The sequence below is a fragment of the Neocloeon triangulifer genome, unplaced genomic scaffold, assembly GCF_031216515.1.
Source record: "Neocloeon triangulifer isolate White Clay Creek 2 clone unplaced genomic scaffold, ASM3121651v1 ptg000014l, whole genome shotgun sequence".
Lineage (NCBI taxonomy): Eukaryota > Metazoa > Arthropoda > Insecta > Ephemeroptera > Baetidae > Neocloeon > Neocloeon triangulifer.
Window position 1 is genome coordinate 27,042,231 of NW_026775556.1, and position 15,219 is coordinate 27,057,449.

General features: G+C 35.4%; 1 protein-coding gene across 3 annotated transcripts in view; it reads left to right on the forward strand.

Annotated features, from left to right (window-relative positions):
• The window catches only part of LOC132201634 (neural cell adhesion molecule 2), a 211,851-nt gene that overhangs the window by 167,356 nt on the left and 29,276 nt on the right, over window positions 1-15,219 (forward strand). For all 3 annotated transcript variants that reach the window (XM_059627941.1, XM_059627942.1, XM_059627943.1), the window contains 2 exons: window positions 2,564-2,685; window positions 11,639-11,789. In XM_059627941.1, coding sequence (XP_059483924.1) covers window positions 2,564-2,685; window positions 11,639-11,789 — 273 coding nt within the window. The remainder of the gene's footprint in view (window positions 1-2,563; window positions 2,686-11,638; window positions 11,790-15,219) is intronic.

Sequence of the window (15,219 nt, forward strand, 5' to 3'; positions counted from 1 at the left end):
TAAAGCAGGCAGGGTGTGTATTCACAAGACGGAATAATGCGACAATTTATGGGTGCGAATTAAGGCGGGCTGCGCGAATTCTTAATTACTTTTCGACAGTATCTGCGCTGCAAGGGAGGAAAGGCTCAGCGGTGTATATAGAGGGGCGGCTCATTCGTCTTTTGAAGAAGAATGATGCATCTTTGGTAAGAAGCTCTCCATTTACTCGCTCCACGGCTGGCTGCTGGGCTCATAAACAAACAGAGAGAGAGAGGGAGAGAAAGAGAGAGAAGAGCTTATCAGCTGGTGACGGCGCCTCTGCCTCCTAATTCTCACTGACAACAAAGAGAGAGAAAGAAAGAACGCCTCTCTATCTTTTCTCAATTATAAGCAGCTCACTCTGCATGTTTCATTATTATTATTATTACTATATATACTACCCTGTTTTTCACATAGTTCCACTTTTTACTGAACACCATATTTAAATACGTACCTTCTTGCTAAAGAAAAAGCCTGTATTATAAAAGAGGATACGCTTTAATTAAGCCTCAAGAAATTGCTTCCTCTTTCTTTGGAAAGCTGAAGAAAAGAGGAAGAAAAAGTCGAACGAATTGCTTTTCTGCCAGTATCCAATTAGACCCCAGATGATGATTTTCTTATGTTGAATATTAAGGGCTCCTTATTGATATACAGCGAGGCTCTAGCAATTTTTCCATAAGAGTAATGTTAGGATATGATTAACTTTTACGTCCGTGAACACCCAAATTTTATCTTGTAGTTTTGTTCAGCAGTATTTAATATGTTATTTTTTAAATTTTGAGCAAAAAATTTCGGGCCGATTTTTTTTAAATTGGAAAAAAGTAAAAATTCCCATAAGACGCAATGTTAAATTTCAAAAAATCAATTCTTAAGATTAATCCCATGGACCCTATATTTTCTTTAATGGAATCATCTTCTAGTGTGGCCATGCATCCATAAAAAAATCGCGGTTGAAAAATTTCGGGGCGAAATTTATCAATAAGGAGTCGTTAAACGTATAATTGCATATTTTAGTACAAAATGTAGGAAAAATTTATACAGGACATTTGTTATTTGATCTCCCCATCCCTGGAAATTAAATGTTATGTTGATTTCTCCTCCTCTCTTTTACAATCAATAATACAATTTTCCCTAGAGAAGCATCCAGAAGATTTTTTCGCCTGTTTGTCTTTTCCTCAAAGAAAAAAGGTTAAATTTGCGAGGTTTAACAGTTTCTCTTACGCGCGGTTTCGCACTCGAGTACACGCTCATTGTGATTGAAGGAGTTTTCCAAAGCGAGTTTTCCGCTGAAAGCTGCACAGCTTTTTGCTCTCTAAGTTTTATTAATGCGCGCAGATTGCGAGCTCTGGAAAAGAAAAGGGAAAGAAAGAAAGAAAGTTGCGCGCGGATAAAAAGAAGTCGAGCTTTTAAAAGAATATAATTCTTACTGCATTGAATTTCGTTCAACCGAGGAAACAAAACGGGCTCCCTCTCCATTCAAATAAGCATTCAGTGTGCCTGCTCCCGACAGTTTTCCTTTCCAGCCCGCGTTTTTTTTTCTCTTTTGTACGAATATATATATTTCGTAATGTACGCGTTTTACTTGACTTAACAATTAATTTTTCCGTCAGTTGAGCAAATTTTCCCGCCATAAATCAGAACAACTCTCTGCGCTAAACGCACGCAGCTGTTAAAGAGCCGCCGACGGAACTCGCTCGAGCAAATCCATTAAATTAAAATTATCTGTTGGGGATCGACATTGGGTAAGGTTTGGAAACTTTGGAATAAATCTGCTGAGAAAATCTTCATTTTGCTTTATCTTTTTATTAATTACCAACGGTATACAGACACAGATATGAATATAAATTGTTTATATGCATACAATAATTATAAAAACTGAAGAGGTAGTAATTGCAATATACTTTCATGGAAGCTGCATTAGTGTTAAGTCAATCTTTTACATTCGAATAGGTGATACATTCCAATTTGTTAACCACATATTGTACATTTACAATTTTGATTTGCTGCACAGCGCTAATCTTTATTTTAAGTGTTATAAGATTTATTTTACTTCAAATAAATTATTTCATTTGAAACATTTAAAACAAAACTTTGTTTAATAAAATAGTTAAACTTAAATTTAATCTAAACACTTGATAACATTTTCTAATTTCTTTATTACGGATTATAATTATTTACAGTAAATAATTTTTAAATGGAATTTTGTTTCATTTATTAAAACGCGTTCCTCTGATTTACAGATTTGATATCAAATTATTTTACACCAATATGAAAGTGATTGTAAAAAAATTATTTTATATTTAAGATCCTTCTACATTAAATGAAACAAATCACATTGGAATCAAAACTAGGTCTATGAATAGTCTCTGACTCGGTGTGGTTAGTGTACTCAAAGAAATATTTAAATCTTCAATTTGAATTATTGCTGATGATGATTGATTATTGCTGTTGAGTTCTTCTCGGCGTTCAAATGTTAGATATAAATATGAAATCCACTATGTATTTTTTCCTTTCTGGTTCTTCAATTTCTAATTTTTTTTTGCAGTTCCTCCGCGCATCCAGAAGGTTTCCAACAACGGCGGCCTGGAAGTGAAAAAGGGCTCGACGGTGACTCTGGAGTGCAAAGCATCAGGAAATCCTGTGCCCATCATCACCTGGTCCAGAAAGGTGAGAGCAAACAAGCATCATTACCGGTTTAACCCTCACCGGCGGTGCCGCGCGCGATAAAAATTTAATTTCCGCTACTTGCCGCTAATGAAGCCGTAAAAATGATGATATGCGCCAAAATATCAAAATTTTCACGTGGAAATACATAATGATAATTGAAATGAGAGGGCGCACCGCAGAATTGGATGCGAGAGTGGTTGCAAAATCCAGCCGCCGGCACTCTCGGCGCTCTAATCACGTATGCATTAGTTTTTAAATTATTTTACACCGGCGCGGGGTGTGTGCATGTCTGTCGACCTCGTGGCAATCTCGCGTGAAATTTATTTTAAATTACCATTTATCATACATGGGCAGAGCGCACTTTGCGCTCTGCGATCTGCGCTCGCGCTCTGCGCTCATGAGCGCGAGCGCAGAGCGCGATCGCACGATTTTCAAAATCGTGAGCGCGAGCGCAGAGCGCGAGCGCATTGGTCGCTGAGCGCAGCGCTCAATTGCGCTCATTTTGCGCTCAAACCAAAAGTAAAAACTCCCAAATTTGATCATAAATTGTAACGAAAAACAGTGTTTTTATACCAAAAACTTCAAAACTGATCCCAATTTTGGTAATTTAACTTCAACTTTATCATTTTCAATTGACGATGGATTTTTTTTATATTAAAAAATTGTCTAAAAAGTCGCACTTTTTCTTCGGGTAAAAATATTTTTGAGCGCAAAGCGTGAGCGCAAGACTTTTTAAAAAATTGAGCGCGAGCGCAGAGCGCGAGCGCAACATTTTCAAAATCTTGAGCGCGAGCGCAGAGCGCGAGCGCACTGTTGCCAGTGATCGCGAGCGCGAGCGCGAGCGCAAAATTGCTGAGCGCACCCATGTATGCCATTTATTCATGCGGTCGGCGAGTGCCTGGCTGTTTGCTCTCACTTCCTGCCACACTTGCAATTGCCAGATCGAATTAGTCCGCGGGGAACGCGATTTGCAGCGCCGAGAGAATTTTTCAATTTTCGCTTTGACGCTTGGATTCGCATTTATTTGTACCTCTGAAAATAATTCATTTAAAAAGCGTGAGAAAAAGGTCCTCAAATGTGTTGATTTGTATAAATTTTGACAAAATTAACATTAAAATTTACACATATAAAAGTTTTTTAAATTATATAATAATATTAAATTAAAAAAAAAAATTATTTGCATCCCATTGGTTCTTCCTTATAATATCGTGCAAAATTTGAAGGTTTTCTTTCAAAACAAGAATTAAAAATGGATTTTAGAGGTTTTTTCGGTTCATTAAAAAAAGCAAATAAAATAATTTGTCGTAAATGCCCCTGTACAAAATATTTTGTATTCTTCATTTTTTAAAAAATTTAAAACGTTCAACTTCAGAAAACTTCATGACTGACGTTGGAATTTTTATTTATTGTTGTTTATTCTTCGCAAATCAAAGTCAAATGAGAAAAATTACAAAATTTGAAGAAACGGCAACACCTCTGGCAAACAATTACTATTGATTTGAATCAAGGGTTTAACAAAACTCTTCACTTATTACAGCCAAAAAAATTTGCAAATCTTGTAAAAGAAATCTCTAAATTTGAACAAAATAGATACTGAATTACGAATTCTGAATAAAGAGATTTCCCTCAAGGTTCGTCACTTGCTTTTGGATCTTTGATGAAGCCTTTTGTCGCCATTAAGAGTAAAATTTTTCAGAAATTTGTTCTCCTTTTCAATTAAAGAATAAAAAACATAGCTAAAATAGACAAAATTACAAAACTTAATTGCACTCATTCTGGGATTGAAAAACATGAACCGTTTTGTATTATTAAATTGTTTTTTAATTACACGTTTAAAACCTTGGAAAGTGTCTGAAATTGCTTTTGCTCAAAAAGACATTAGGCGTTATATTTAATTGGACTGTTTTCCGCGAGCACTTTCAATAAACTCGACATTTAAAAACGATTTTTATCGCGCGCTCGCGGCACACGCCGCACAGAGCAATAACACACCCTGTTGCTTTTAGTTTGCTTTTAGTTGCCGCTAATGCGCTGTCGTGCGGCGCGTGTGTGTGTGTGTATTGTGTGTGCTGTCGGCCATGAAAACCTTTCACCCTTGTTTGTGACGCGGATAAATAAATGTGGAGACCAATAAAAGCGGCGAGTATATTAGTGTCTCTGTGGAGATAAGCTCGGGCGCCACCACCATTTTTGGTTTATTATTTTTCGTTTTATTGTCTCTCCAGTGCGCCACGCGTGACCGTCTTATCGAAGCCTGCGACGAGTGGAAAATTGCATTATTTTTTTGTTTATGAGAGGAATTTTTCAATTTTGATTTCGAGGAACATGTGACAAAATATAATTGTAATTTGCGATGACTATCTCCCTCATTTCCTCGATGGGGAAAACCAAATTGTTCAGATAGTGAAATAATTTGGGCATTAATTGTTTAAGCAAAAATCTTTTTAAATTTTTTTACGGTAGAAGAAAATAATTTTTATTTAGAACATGGTTGTGTGCAGTTTTGCTATTCAAAAGTATTAATATTAATTATAGACAAGAGTTTCAATACCGGAAAAATAGTATTTTTCTTGATAAACCGTTGTTCTTATTATTCATTAATTATATTTTTATTATGTATAAATAAAAATTAAACAATTATCAGTATCTTTTTTAATTAAACAACTTGATATAAATAGCATTTACATTATGTTTTACGTTTTATTTTATGTATTAAAATAATTTATTCATAAAAAAATTATTTTCCCTTATAATTGATGTTTTTGAACATAAAAAAGAATAAAAATTATTAAAATAAGGGCTCACAAATCTCACCTTGTTGTTTATAAAAATCAAAAGTCAACTTGAATCTGAATGGAATAACTGTCGTCGATGTAATGTATTTCTTTGAATTTTTTCAACAAGCTGTGATGCATGATTTATGTGTGCCTAGATTCAATAGCAATAACCAAAATTTTTTTAAATTCAAGATAATATTATAAAAACTAACTTCTGAATCCTGATATAATTGAGTATTTGGCTACAATTTTTTTTTCTAAAATTAAATTATAAATAAATAAATAAAAAATAAATAAAATGGAATTGAGGTTAATATTGTGCATTTTCCTAAAAATTTGAACTAAAAAATTTTTAATTAATGAGGAAGCAAATAATATAATTGCACTTGATTTTCTTTCCTGATATCTTTCATATTTACAAAACGAAATTAAATGCAAGTAATTATCTACAACTTTTGTTCTAAAATTAAATTACGCCAATTTGGCACGTGTGATGTGTGCCCACGTGTGCCGCCGTCGCACATAGATGCATTCCTGCGAGCAGAGCGGCGGCCAGCGCCTGGAATTACCATTAATCCGGCGGACGGGGACCGCACACACGAATTTCTGGCAATGTCAAAATTGAATATCGCGCGCGCGTGGAATGGAATGCGTCTGTGGGTCTGACCCTCGCACTCGGGGGCCACGTTATCTCCCTCGCAGAATTATGCACGTACGCCACCGCCTCCTCGTAAGTTCGCAGCCCGCACTGTCCACCTCTCGTGCAAATTCCTGCGCCGTTATTCTGACGACTGCAAGCCCGGAAAATAAATTGCGGCTGGGGCTAATCAGGGTTGGTTTTGCCCGCTCGATTTAACAGCGGGGACACTCCCTTGCATCGACAAGCGCGGCTTAATTAACGTGGTTATAAGGGGTGCTGAGAATGGAATTATTGGAATTTAATTTTTTTTATAATTTATCCACTCGTGTCCTTAATTATTATCCTCTATATCTATTTTAAATGGAATTTTTAAATATTATTTTTTGAATTTTTTATTTTATTAAGTGACAATTAAATTAAACTCTACAATTACTCTAATTGATTAATTAATATTTTAAATTCAGTTTTTTTCTTCAAAAATTGTTAATTTTTTAAAGCCTTTTTCATTGATTTATTTTTAAATTTTAAATTAAAAAAACAGCAATTTAAAATATGCAACAAAATACATTAAAAATAACGAAAATTAATTTCATTATTAGAAATTTATCTTGTAATTGACAAAATTGTTGGTCCTCATATTTTTGTCTCCTTTGTTCTTGTCTTAATAAATGTAAATTAAAGTTTCCTCTCAAATTCATTCCCTTTCAAATTGTGTCTCAAGCTGGCAAGATTAAATTAAGGAAGCGCCCGGAAATAATAATTAACAATTGCTCGTCAAACAAAGGAGTGAGGAAGTTTGAGAAAAGGAGGCCCAAGGAGTTGGCGCGGACTTTTCTTCTTCTGGGCGCGAATTAATGAGTGTTGCCGCGAGATAAGCGAAATAGAGAGTGCAAGAAAATTGAGATTTTGTTGGTGTATTTTCGTCAAAAATTTTGGCCGCTGCACAAAAGGGTCGAAGAGAAAGTTTCGTTCGGTGCCATTCATCTGCGGAAAAGTATCTTGAAAGAAAGTCAATAGACACGGCGAGGAGGACGTTATCGTGATTCCGGCCAACTTTTTAGCCCCTTCGCTCCCATTTATAACTTGGCCTTATCGCGGCAGCATTCATTTGCGATCCGCCGACTTCATCAACTCTGCCGCTCTCTCTCTCTTTTTATTCTCCCTCATTCGCGCCCCCGTCGATGTTCATTTCGCAACATCTGGCTGTGCAGGAAGCTGCAGAAATTCGCCGCTTTTCGGTGCCACTCTGTTTTTATTTATTTTGCTCCAAAGCCGGCGTTAATGCGAAGCAAAAAGGCTGCTCGGGGATATGCAAAAAAAAAACTCACACTCACGCAGTTGACAATGCGCGAAACTCGGTGGCCAACTTTTGACACCGAGGCTTGGCTTTTTTTCAGATGTGAAAAAGTGAAAAAATAAAACTTGCTATGAGGACGGAACTAAATTAATTCAAATCCCCTTTTGTCACCTGAAATCTCTGTTTCTATAGCGTGGGACATTTGGTTTTAGAAAGCCATTGAAATAATTTATAAAAAAATTGGATAATTATAACTTGTATAATATTGCAATCTAGAACAGCAATAATGAATAAATTTTCACAAAGCATACAATTCCATCATTTTTTCTCGTTGAATTTTTTTTTTCATTTTAATTATTTTACATTAAATTGATAGAGTTCAACAATATTGAAAAAAAAGCAATCTTGTTGATTTAAATACATGTTAAATGATAACCCACTGGAATTAATTTATTATTTGGTATATTTATTAATTTAATTTTGTTCAAAATATTTAAAGTATGCACATATAAAATTAACATATTTAAAAAAAGGTTTTTTTTGAATAAACCATTTAATTTATGTGTTAATTATTAAATTAAGTTAAATAACAAAAGACAAAAAATTTAAATAAGCCATGTAATATTTGTTTAAATTAAATTTTATTTGTTTAAAATTATATAAAAAAATTGCATAATTTATTACATATAGCATCCATCAAAAATTGATAAAGTAACTTTACCTCACTTTTTTTTGTTACAGTTTAAAAATAATTGCTAATTCGATTCATCTCTTCACAACACTTGTTTAAAACGCTCATTCCAGTTGAATTTTTAGTTAAAAAAATTACAAAAATTTGAAATCATTTTATTAGTTGCTCACGTAGCATAAAATTTAATTACTCGGCACAACATAACAGGCTGTTTGGTCTGCGCCGGTGCATGCCGTGCATAGTAATTTCCAAATTTCCAACCGCTTGTGTAAATTTCGTTCTTAATGAGAATTTATCACTCCGAGTGCATTCTATCACGTATATCAAAGGGGCCTCTTTTCCGAGGCCCCTCTTTCTCACTTGGGGGCAGCGCAGAGAGCTTTTTTATTAAAATATTTGTTATGTGAGTGAGAGGCGTACATATTACTTTATTTTCTTCCTTTGCATGGTGCGCCGCCATGTGCACCTGTCAAAACGCAATACGTTCGAAGGCCCCAAATGGATTCCGAGGAATGTTGCTGCCACACCCAGGTGGGGCCGCCTCCCTGCTCTCTTTTTTTCCTTTCATCCACCTGTGTGTATAGGAAAAAAAATAGAGAAAGAAAGAGACCGGCATTGCTAAAAATTTTGACAGTCTGTCAACGGCGGGCGAACGTCCATTTTTATTTCTTGCCCTTTTCGATATATCTGCTTCCATATATCTATAATCTCAAATAAAATATATGTTTATGGAAAAAGTTGACAGAGAGACAATGGAGCTCTTGACGTTTATATCAACACATATATTATTTTATTTTTACAAATTGGCATAGTTTGGAATAAAATTTGATACAAAAAAATCAATTGAAATCGATTTTGATAAAAAAAGACACCAACAACAAAATTAGCTCAAACAAAGATAGTTTAAAAAAAAAAACAGCTAACGAAATTCTGAATACTTTGGTATTATGAAAGAAATCATAAATGCATCTATAAATTTGATTTAAGATTTAATTCAATTTTAATTAGACAAATTTCAAATTTAATGTATTTAAGCATTACAAGTTTAGAAACAATAAAAATTAATAAATAAAATAGAAATATATTGAAAAATTCAAACGAATTTTGCATTTTTTCCAGGAAATATCTTCCGTTTGCAGTCCTCCAAAATAATCCATTTGACACTCGAAGCAGATGTACGCGTGTCCCAAAAGCAATATTATCGTTGATGTCCCCTCAAAAGCACACATGTGCGCGCGAGATCCAGTGTCCAAAGCTGAAGATCAAATAGAAGGTCCGGCACGGAAAAAAGAAAAAGCTAGTAGGGTGTGAGAGAGCTTTTTTTATAATTTATTCCCTCCGAGCCGGTGCGCTTTGTTTTAAGACTTTTTTGGTATTCAAAACAGCCTCCCTCGGTCTCTCTCGCCGTATTTATTCTGCCTAATGTTTCGAGGCGCGCGGCACTTCTTTTTTCGCCGGCGCTCACCAGGGCGCCAAGGCGGCAACTAATTATCATCTCGCTTTTTCTCGCCCACTTAAAAGTTTGTGGCGAAATAATTCTTTTAGCATGCAGATGAAAAGCAGAAGCGGCACCCAGTCGATATTGCGTTCGCAGCCGACACGAGAAAATAAAATGTAAAAAAAAAACGGGAGGAGAAAGATGCTGAGGCCGGAAGAGCGTTTTTAGCATCAAGAGAGTGGTAATTAGGATGACTTGAACTGGAAAAAATATGTTGAAAGGAGACACGAAGAGGGATGAGTTAATCAATATTAAGGGCGAAAGAGGGGATTAAATTTTTTGGCCGTAAAAATAAATAATTTGATTCCTCCACCCAAGAAGTTAAATTTCTGGTTTCCAAATATTTACTGAGGCAAATATTCAAAGAAATAAAACAATCTTATAATTAAAATTCAAAAGCCTAAATTTTCCGGATTTATTTTTCAAAATGAAAAAAATTATATTAAAAAAGTCCTTTATCATTCATTTTAAAATGTCTCAAAATAGTTCAAAATTCTTGTAAAAGAAGCAATATTTTTTCAATTACGTAGAAATCAATTTTAGTTTCAAATATTAAAAATACACAATTTGCAAATAAGATCCATTTCAAAATGAATTTAGGAGAGAATTAAAAGGATAAATAACAAAAATTTATTGTTTCACCAGTAAATTTCAATGAACATTATTGAAGTTTGAAACTCGTCTACCCACGGGACATTATCATAAGCTTAATTATTTCACTATTAAATCGGTGAGTTTTAATTATTCATTAATTGGAGCCCGAGGCTTTTACCACTTTCATATTTTGGTAATACAAATAATTGCTGAAAATGAATAATATTTTATATGCAACGTGGGCGCTGAAAATGGTGAATGTTCTAATGTCAACGCGAATTTTATTACACGAGAGGAGGAAAATGTCACTGAAGTTCAAACCAACTGCTGCGCAAAGGTGAGCGAAAACAAACGGGAGGGCTTTTCACTGAATTATACGAGCGTAGGCAGCAGTTGGCAAAAATTATTTTCCGAGAGAAAGAGTTAACCGGTGCATGAAACTGCTGACAGCGGCGGACACGTGGAAAGGCGCGCAGGTGTGAAACTTTTGTTCGAATTAGTGCTAAAAATCACATTGGAAAAAAAGTCACCTGTTATGGCCTTTGCTCTTCGACCCCTCGCCATATAACTGCGGGTTTTGCATTTATCCGCTTTTGATGGCGAAACAGCAGCGTCGGAAATAAATTGGAACGTCCCTCGCGCGTCGGGGGCAGCTCGTTCGTTTTGTGGCGGCGTAAGGGCCGGCCAGGTGATATATTGCATCTGGGTGCAGGGATAATTGGGTGCCAAGCCGGCCATATTGGCTTTGTATGATCCTACGGGGGATAAGGAATGGGATCATCTTGATATCTGACCATGAATGATGCATGACGTGTGTGTTTGGGCTGGGAGAAAAAAAGCCTCATTTCCACGCCCGCGTACATAAATATAAAATACACGACAAACATCAACACGTCGAAAATGCTATCAAGTTTAGAGTCCAGCAGAAAACTTACTGGCAAATATAAGCATGTCTGTAAAAAGCGCCGAAATGAGGGCGTGTTTCAGAAGCGAAATTTACCAAAAAATAAAAAATAAAAACCATAATGTTGAAAAACTTTTGTTACATTAAATCTAAATTAAGGAAAGTTTAACATTTTTGTACATATTTATAAATATTATACTTAAAAATTTAAATTAACACATGCTTTAATAAAAATTCCTTTTTACTGATTTTTTTTCTAAATTAAATATTTGTTAATATAATTTAATAATTGTTTTAAATTAAATTGATAATTTAATTTGTTAAAAAAAAATTTAATTTCCCGTTTGAAAATGAAGTTAATAGGCATGAATGATAATTATTTTAAAATAATTAGGTTACAGCATTGTGAATGCTTATTGGTAATTTATAAATTTGATTAGAACTTGCTTAATTTGGTCTTTATTAATGTATGACAAATCGGATTGATTTTATATAAATATGGAAATTAGGTTATTAGTAAAATCTATAAAACAATTTTATTCAATGTTTCAGAACAACTTGCTGCCATCTGGCGAGAAGTCGGTGGAAGGATTCTCCATCACCATCGAGCAGGCCAACAGACACCAGGCTGGAGTCTATCAATGCATGGCCAGCAACGGCGTGGGACAACCTGTCCTCAGGGACATCACCCTCAGGGTTCAGTGTAAGTATTTGCGTCTCACTAATCCGGCCTTTCCCTTTCAATTCCGAGCCATTCTCGCGAACGGTTTCCTTGTCGCGCGAGACTTGCTTCAATTAGAAATTTTCCGCTTTTGCCGCGCGTAAACGGAATATCGTATGAACGACGCACTGAATTATCAATAGATGAGGCAATTCATTATAAAGGTAAGCTGAGCGTTTGAGAGGCGCGCACACAATCTCGGCTCCTTTGAAGTAATAAATGCGCCGGGAAAGGATTAAATCCGCCCGCGAGACGCTCCAAAGGAATAATTTTCATTCATTCCGGTGCGATTTTAATTACACCCGTTTCAATCAGACGGATAATCACCTGCAACAATGATATATATAAATTTATTTCCGCGCGTCGTTTCGACTCGGAGAATTTATCACCGGAGAATTTAATTTACATGGCAGCGAGCATCGCCGTCTTAAACCCTTTCATTCTTCCCGAGCTGGCTTTTCTACTCTCCGGCGGTCTCGTTCATTCGCTCGCTGCTGCCGGATGAGAAAATACACTTTTATGGACGGATGAATTTATTTCTCAGAACAAGCACGGCAGACTTTCCTCCCCCGGCCGTCTTCTCTTGCCGAATTTGCATTTTTATTTAATGACAAACAGCAAACGTCGGAGATTGAGAAGAAGACGCCGCGAAGGAGGAGTTTGCGTTACCAAGTTTTGTCGGTCGCAGAGATTTAAATTAGAAAATTTATGAGGGGGTTTCGTCAGCTGTCAAAAGTGACACTTTAGAGCTCTTGTTATTTTCAAGGGGAGGTCTGGTGGTGATTCATTTTTTGGATAAAACTAAATTCTCGAACATAAAGGAAACGTTTTCTTTACTATATGAAATGAAATATTTTATTAATAGGTTTTATTTATCATATAGATTGATAATTTTTTTTATTCGGTAAATTTCGCATAATTTAAAACTTATCACCAACTCATTTCGACAAGAAACAGTAAAAATTAATTGTTTTTTTGCAAATCAATTAAAATAGTGGTTTATTATTATTGAGTACATGAAAAAATTTAAGTATTCTTGATGATTATTGATTACTTTATATTAAAATTTATAAACTTATAAATGACTTAATTAATCAATTTCCTTATGTATAAATTAAATATTTTTAAGCTAGTTGTCGATTTTGATGATGTATTACAGTGTTTTGTGCTTTGATACTAAAATTACTACAATAGACTACATTTATTTTATTTTAATAAAATCTACTGTAGAATTATAAACTTTAAATATAAAAAAATTAGATTTAATTTACAAAATTGTGGAAAATTCAACTTATAAATAATGTTATGTTTAAATTGTAAGTAAAATATTATTTATTTATTTAACTAAAGTTAAAAATAATTAAATTTAATTTATTTGCCTGTCTTTAGCAATTATATTATGTAAATTTTTATTGTTAAAATTTTAAAGCTCAATAAGAACTTTATTTTAAAAAAAAATAATGGTTAGTGTAATGATGAAAATTCCGTCTTCGGCCCATAACCGTTGGCCAGCTGTCACTTTTGTTGCTTCGGATATTGCTCGGTGGCGGCTTCAGTTGATTGGACCGGCGCCACCCTCGAGCTCATTTTCGCCGCCGAAACAACCGGCAATTCTCTGGAGACGACCGCGTTGCTCTGCGGCGGCTTATGTGTGTGTGTTGCTTGGTTTTGGCTGCCCTGGCTGCGACCTCGCCACTTCATATTTCCCAGAAATTATCCGCCTTGCTTGCTCGCCCCGGCCGGCCACTAGATGAACATTTTTCACCGAAAGCAACAAAGAGAGAGAGAGAGAAAGGAGCCGCCGACAAAAAGCGGCGCTGATACTAAACTCGGTGGACTTTTCAGTTGCACCGCCGGACCCTCGCCGCTCATTTTTTCTTCTTCCATCTTTCAGAGATTAATGGAAAAAACGAGTATGTGGTGCTGGTACAAAGGCGAGAAGCTTTTAGAGATGAAAAAATATATATAAAGCTCGCCAGACGCAAGAAATTTATTGGCCGTGGAAAAGAAATGGAAAAATTTCTGCACTCCTAGTGCTAAGTTATAAATCCACTGCTTTATATTATAAGCAGACCATGAAAATGTAGTTAATATCTTTGCTCTGAAATTTTTTCTCTTCACTCTTGTTCTGTCAAACGTAAAGTTGAAAATAAACTAGATTTTTTTTTAATAATTCGTGATAGTAATAAATTATCACTTTTATTGAATTTCCAATCGAAATCAAAATATTTTACACAATATTAATTGGATTTAAATATTGCAAATACCAGCAAATTCAAAAAAATATTTCAATGAGCCTGTTAATATTCACATTCAAAGCAATGAAAACTGATCTATTAAATAGAAAAAAAATTAATTTATTTTATAAACATTTGGAATTATTAGGCAGACACTTATTTATGAGAAAAACTGTCACTGTGTAATCTAAAATTAGAATTAAATGTAATTACTTTAATTTTGCACAAGAGTTTTGACGTAAAAATTCAATTAAAGGATTTCGCCAGCCGGATTATTTTCGTTTACTCTTGTCTATTATTTGTTGATCTCTTGAAGTAGCACTGAAAATTGTCGCGTCTTTTGGCGCTCATCGCTCAAATTTGCGCATTTTCTCGAGCGGCAGAAACTCGCTCTGCTTTTCTTAGACGAGAAAGAGATACTTTTTCGCCAACATTCTCCTTCTCTCTCTCTTACTAGTAATGAAATGTAAACACCTCGGCAGAGATGAGCCTCGAAATGGCACCGCCAGCCAGCCAGTCGCAAAACAGAGGCGGCTTTTTCGCGAGTGAGAGCACGAGTAGATTGGATTTTGGCCCGAGCTTATTATTGTTTGGCCGCGTATAATACTATTTCTGCTGCTCGTGCCGGGCGAATATCAAGAAGTTTGCTTGCTTCTTTTTGCATTTGTAATACAAGAGAGGCGAAGTTTGCACTCGGCTTTGAGGTCTTCATGAATATATGATAAGACACCTCAGGTATATAAATCCCGCTTCTTTACGGCCGCCTTTGGCAATAAGAATTATATATTAAACCCTGAGTATGCGCGCACCTAACACACTCGTGTCTACTTTGTGTGTGTCACCGGCGAACTCGTGCACGCGCGAATCGATTCGTATGATATGCCCGCCCGCGCTACTTCATAACATGCACAAAAGACGCGCAGAATTTTCGCCCCGGGAATATTAAAATGATGAAAGGGCTGCTTCGCGATTGCGAATTTCAGCGCAGCCGAGCGTGAATAATCCACTATTGTGACGGAAATATGACTGATCATTAAAACTTGTGCAACTTTTCGAGCAGGAAATTAATCTTTCATCAAAGCGAGCAACGAGAGAAGTGAAAGAAATCTTACTCGCCAAGGCAAACGAGAGGAGTTTGACTCAATTTTGCGCATTTGTGAATCGAGTTTAATATG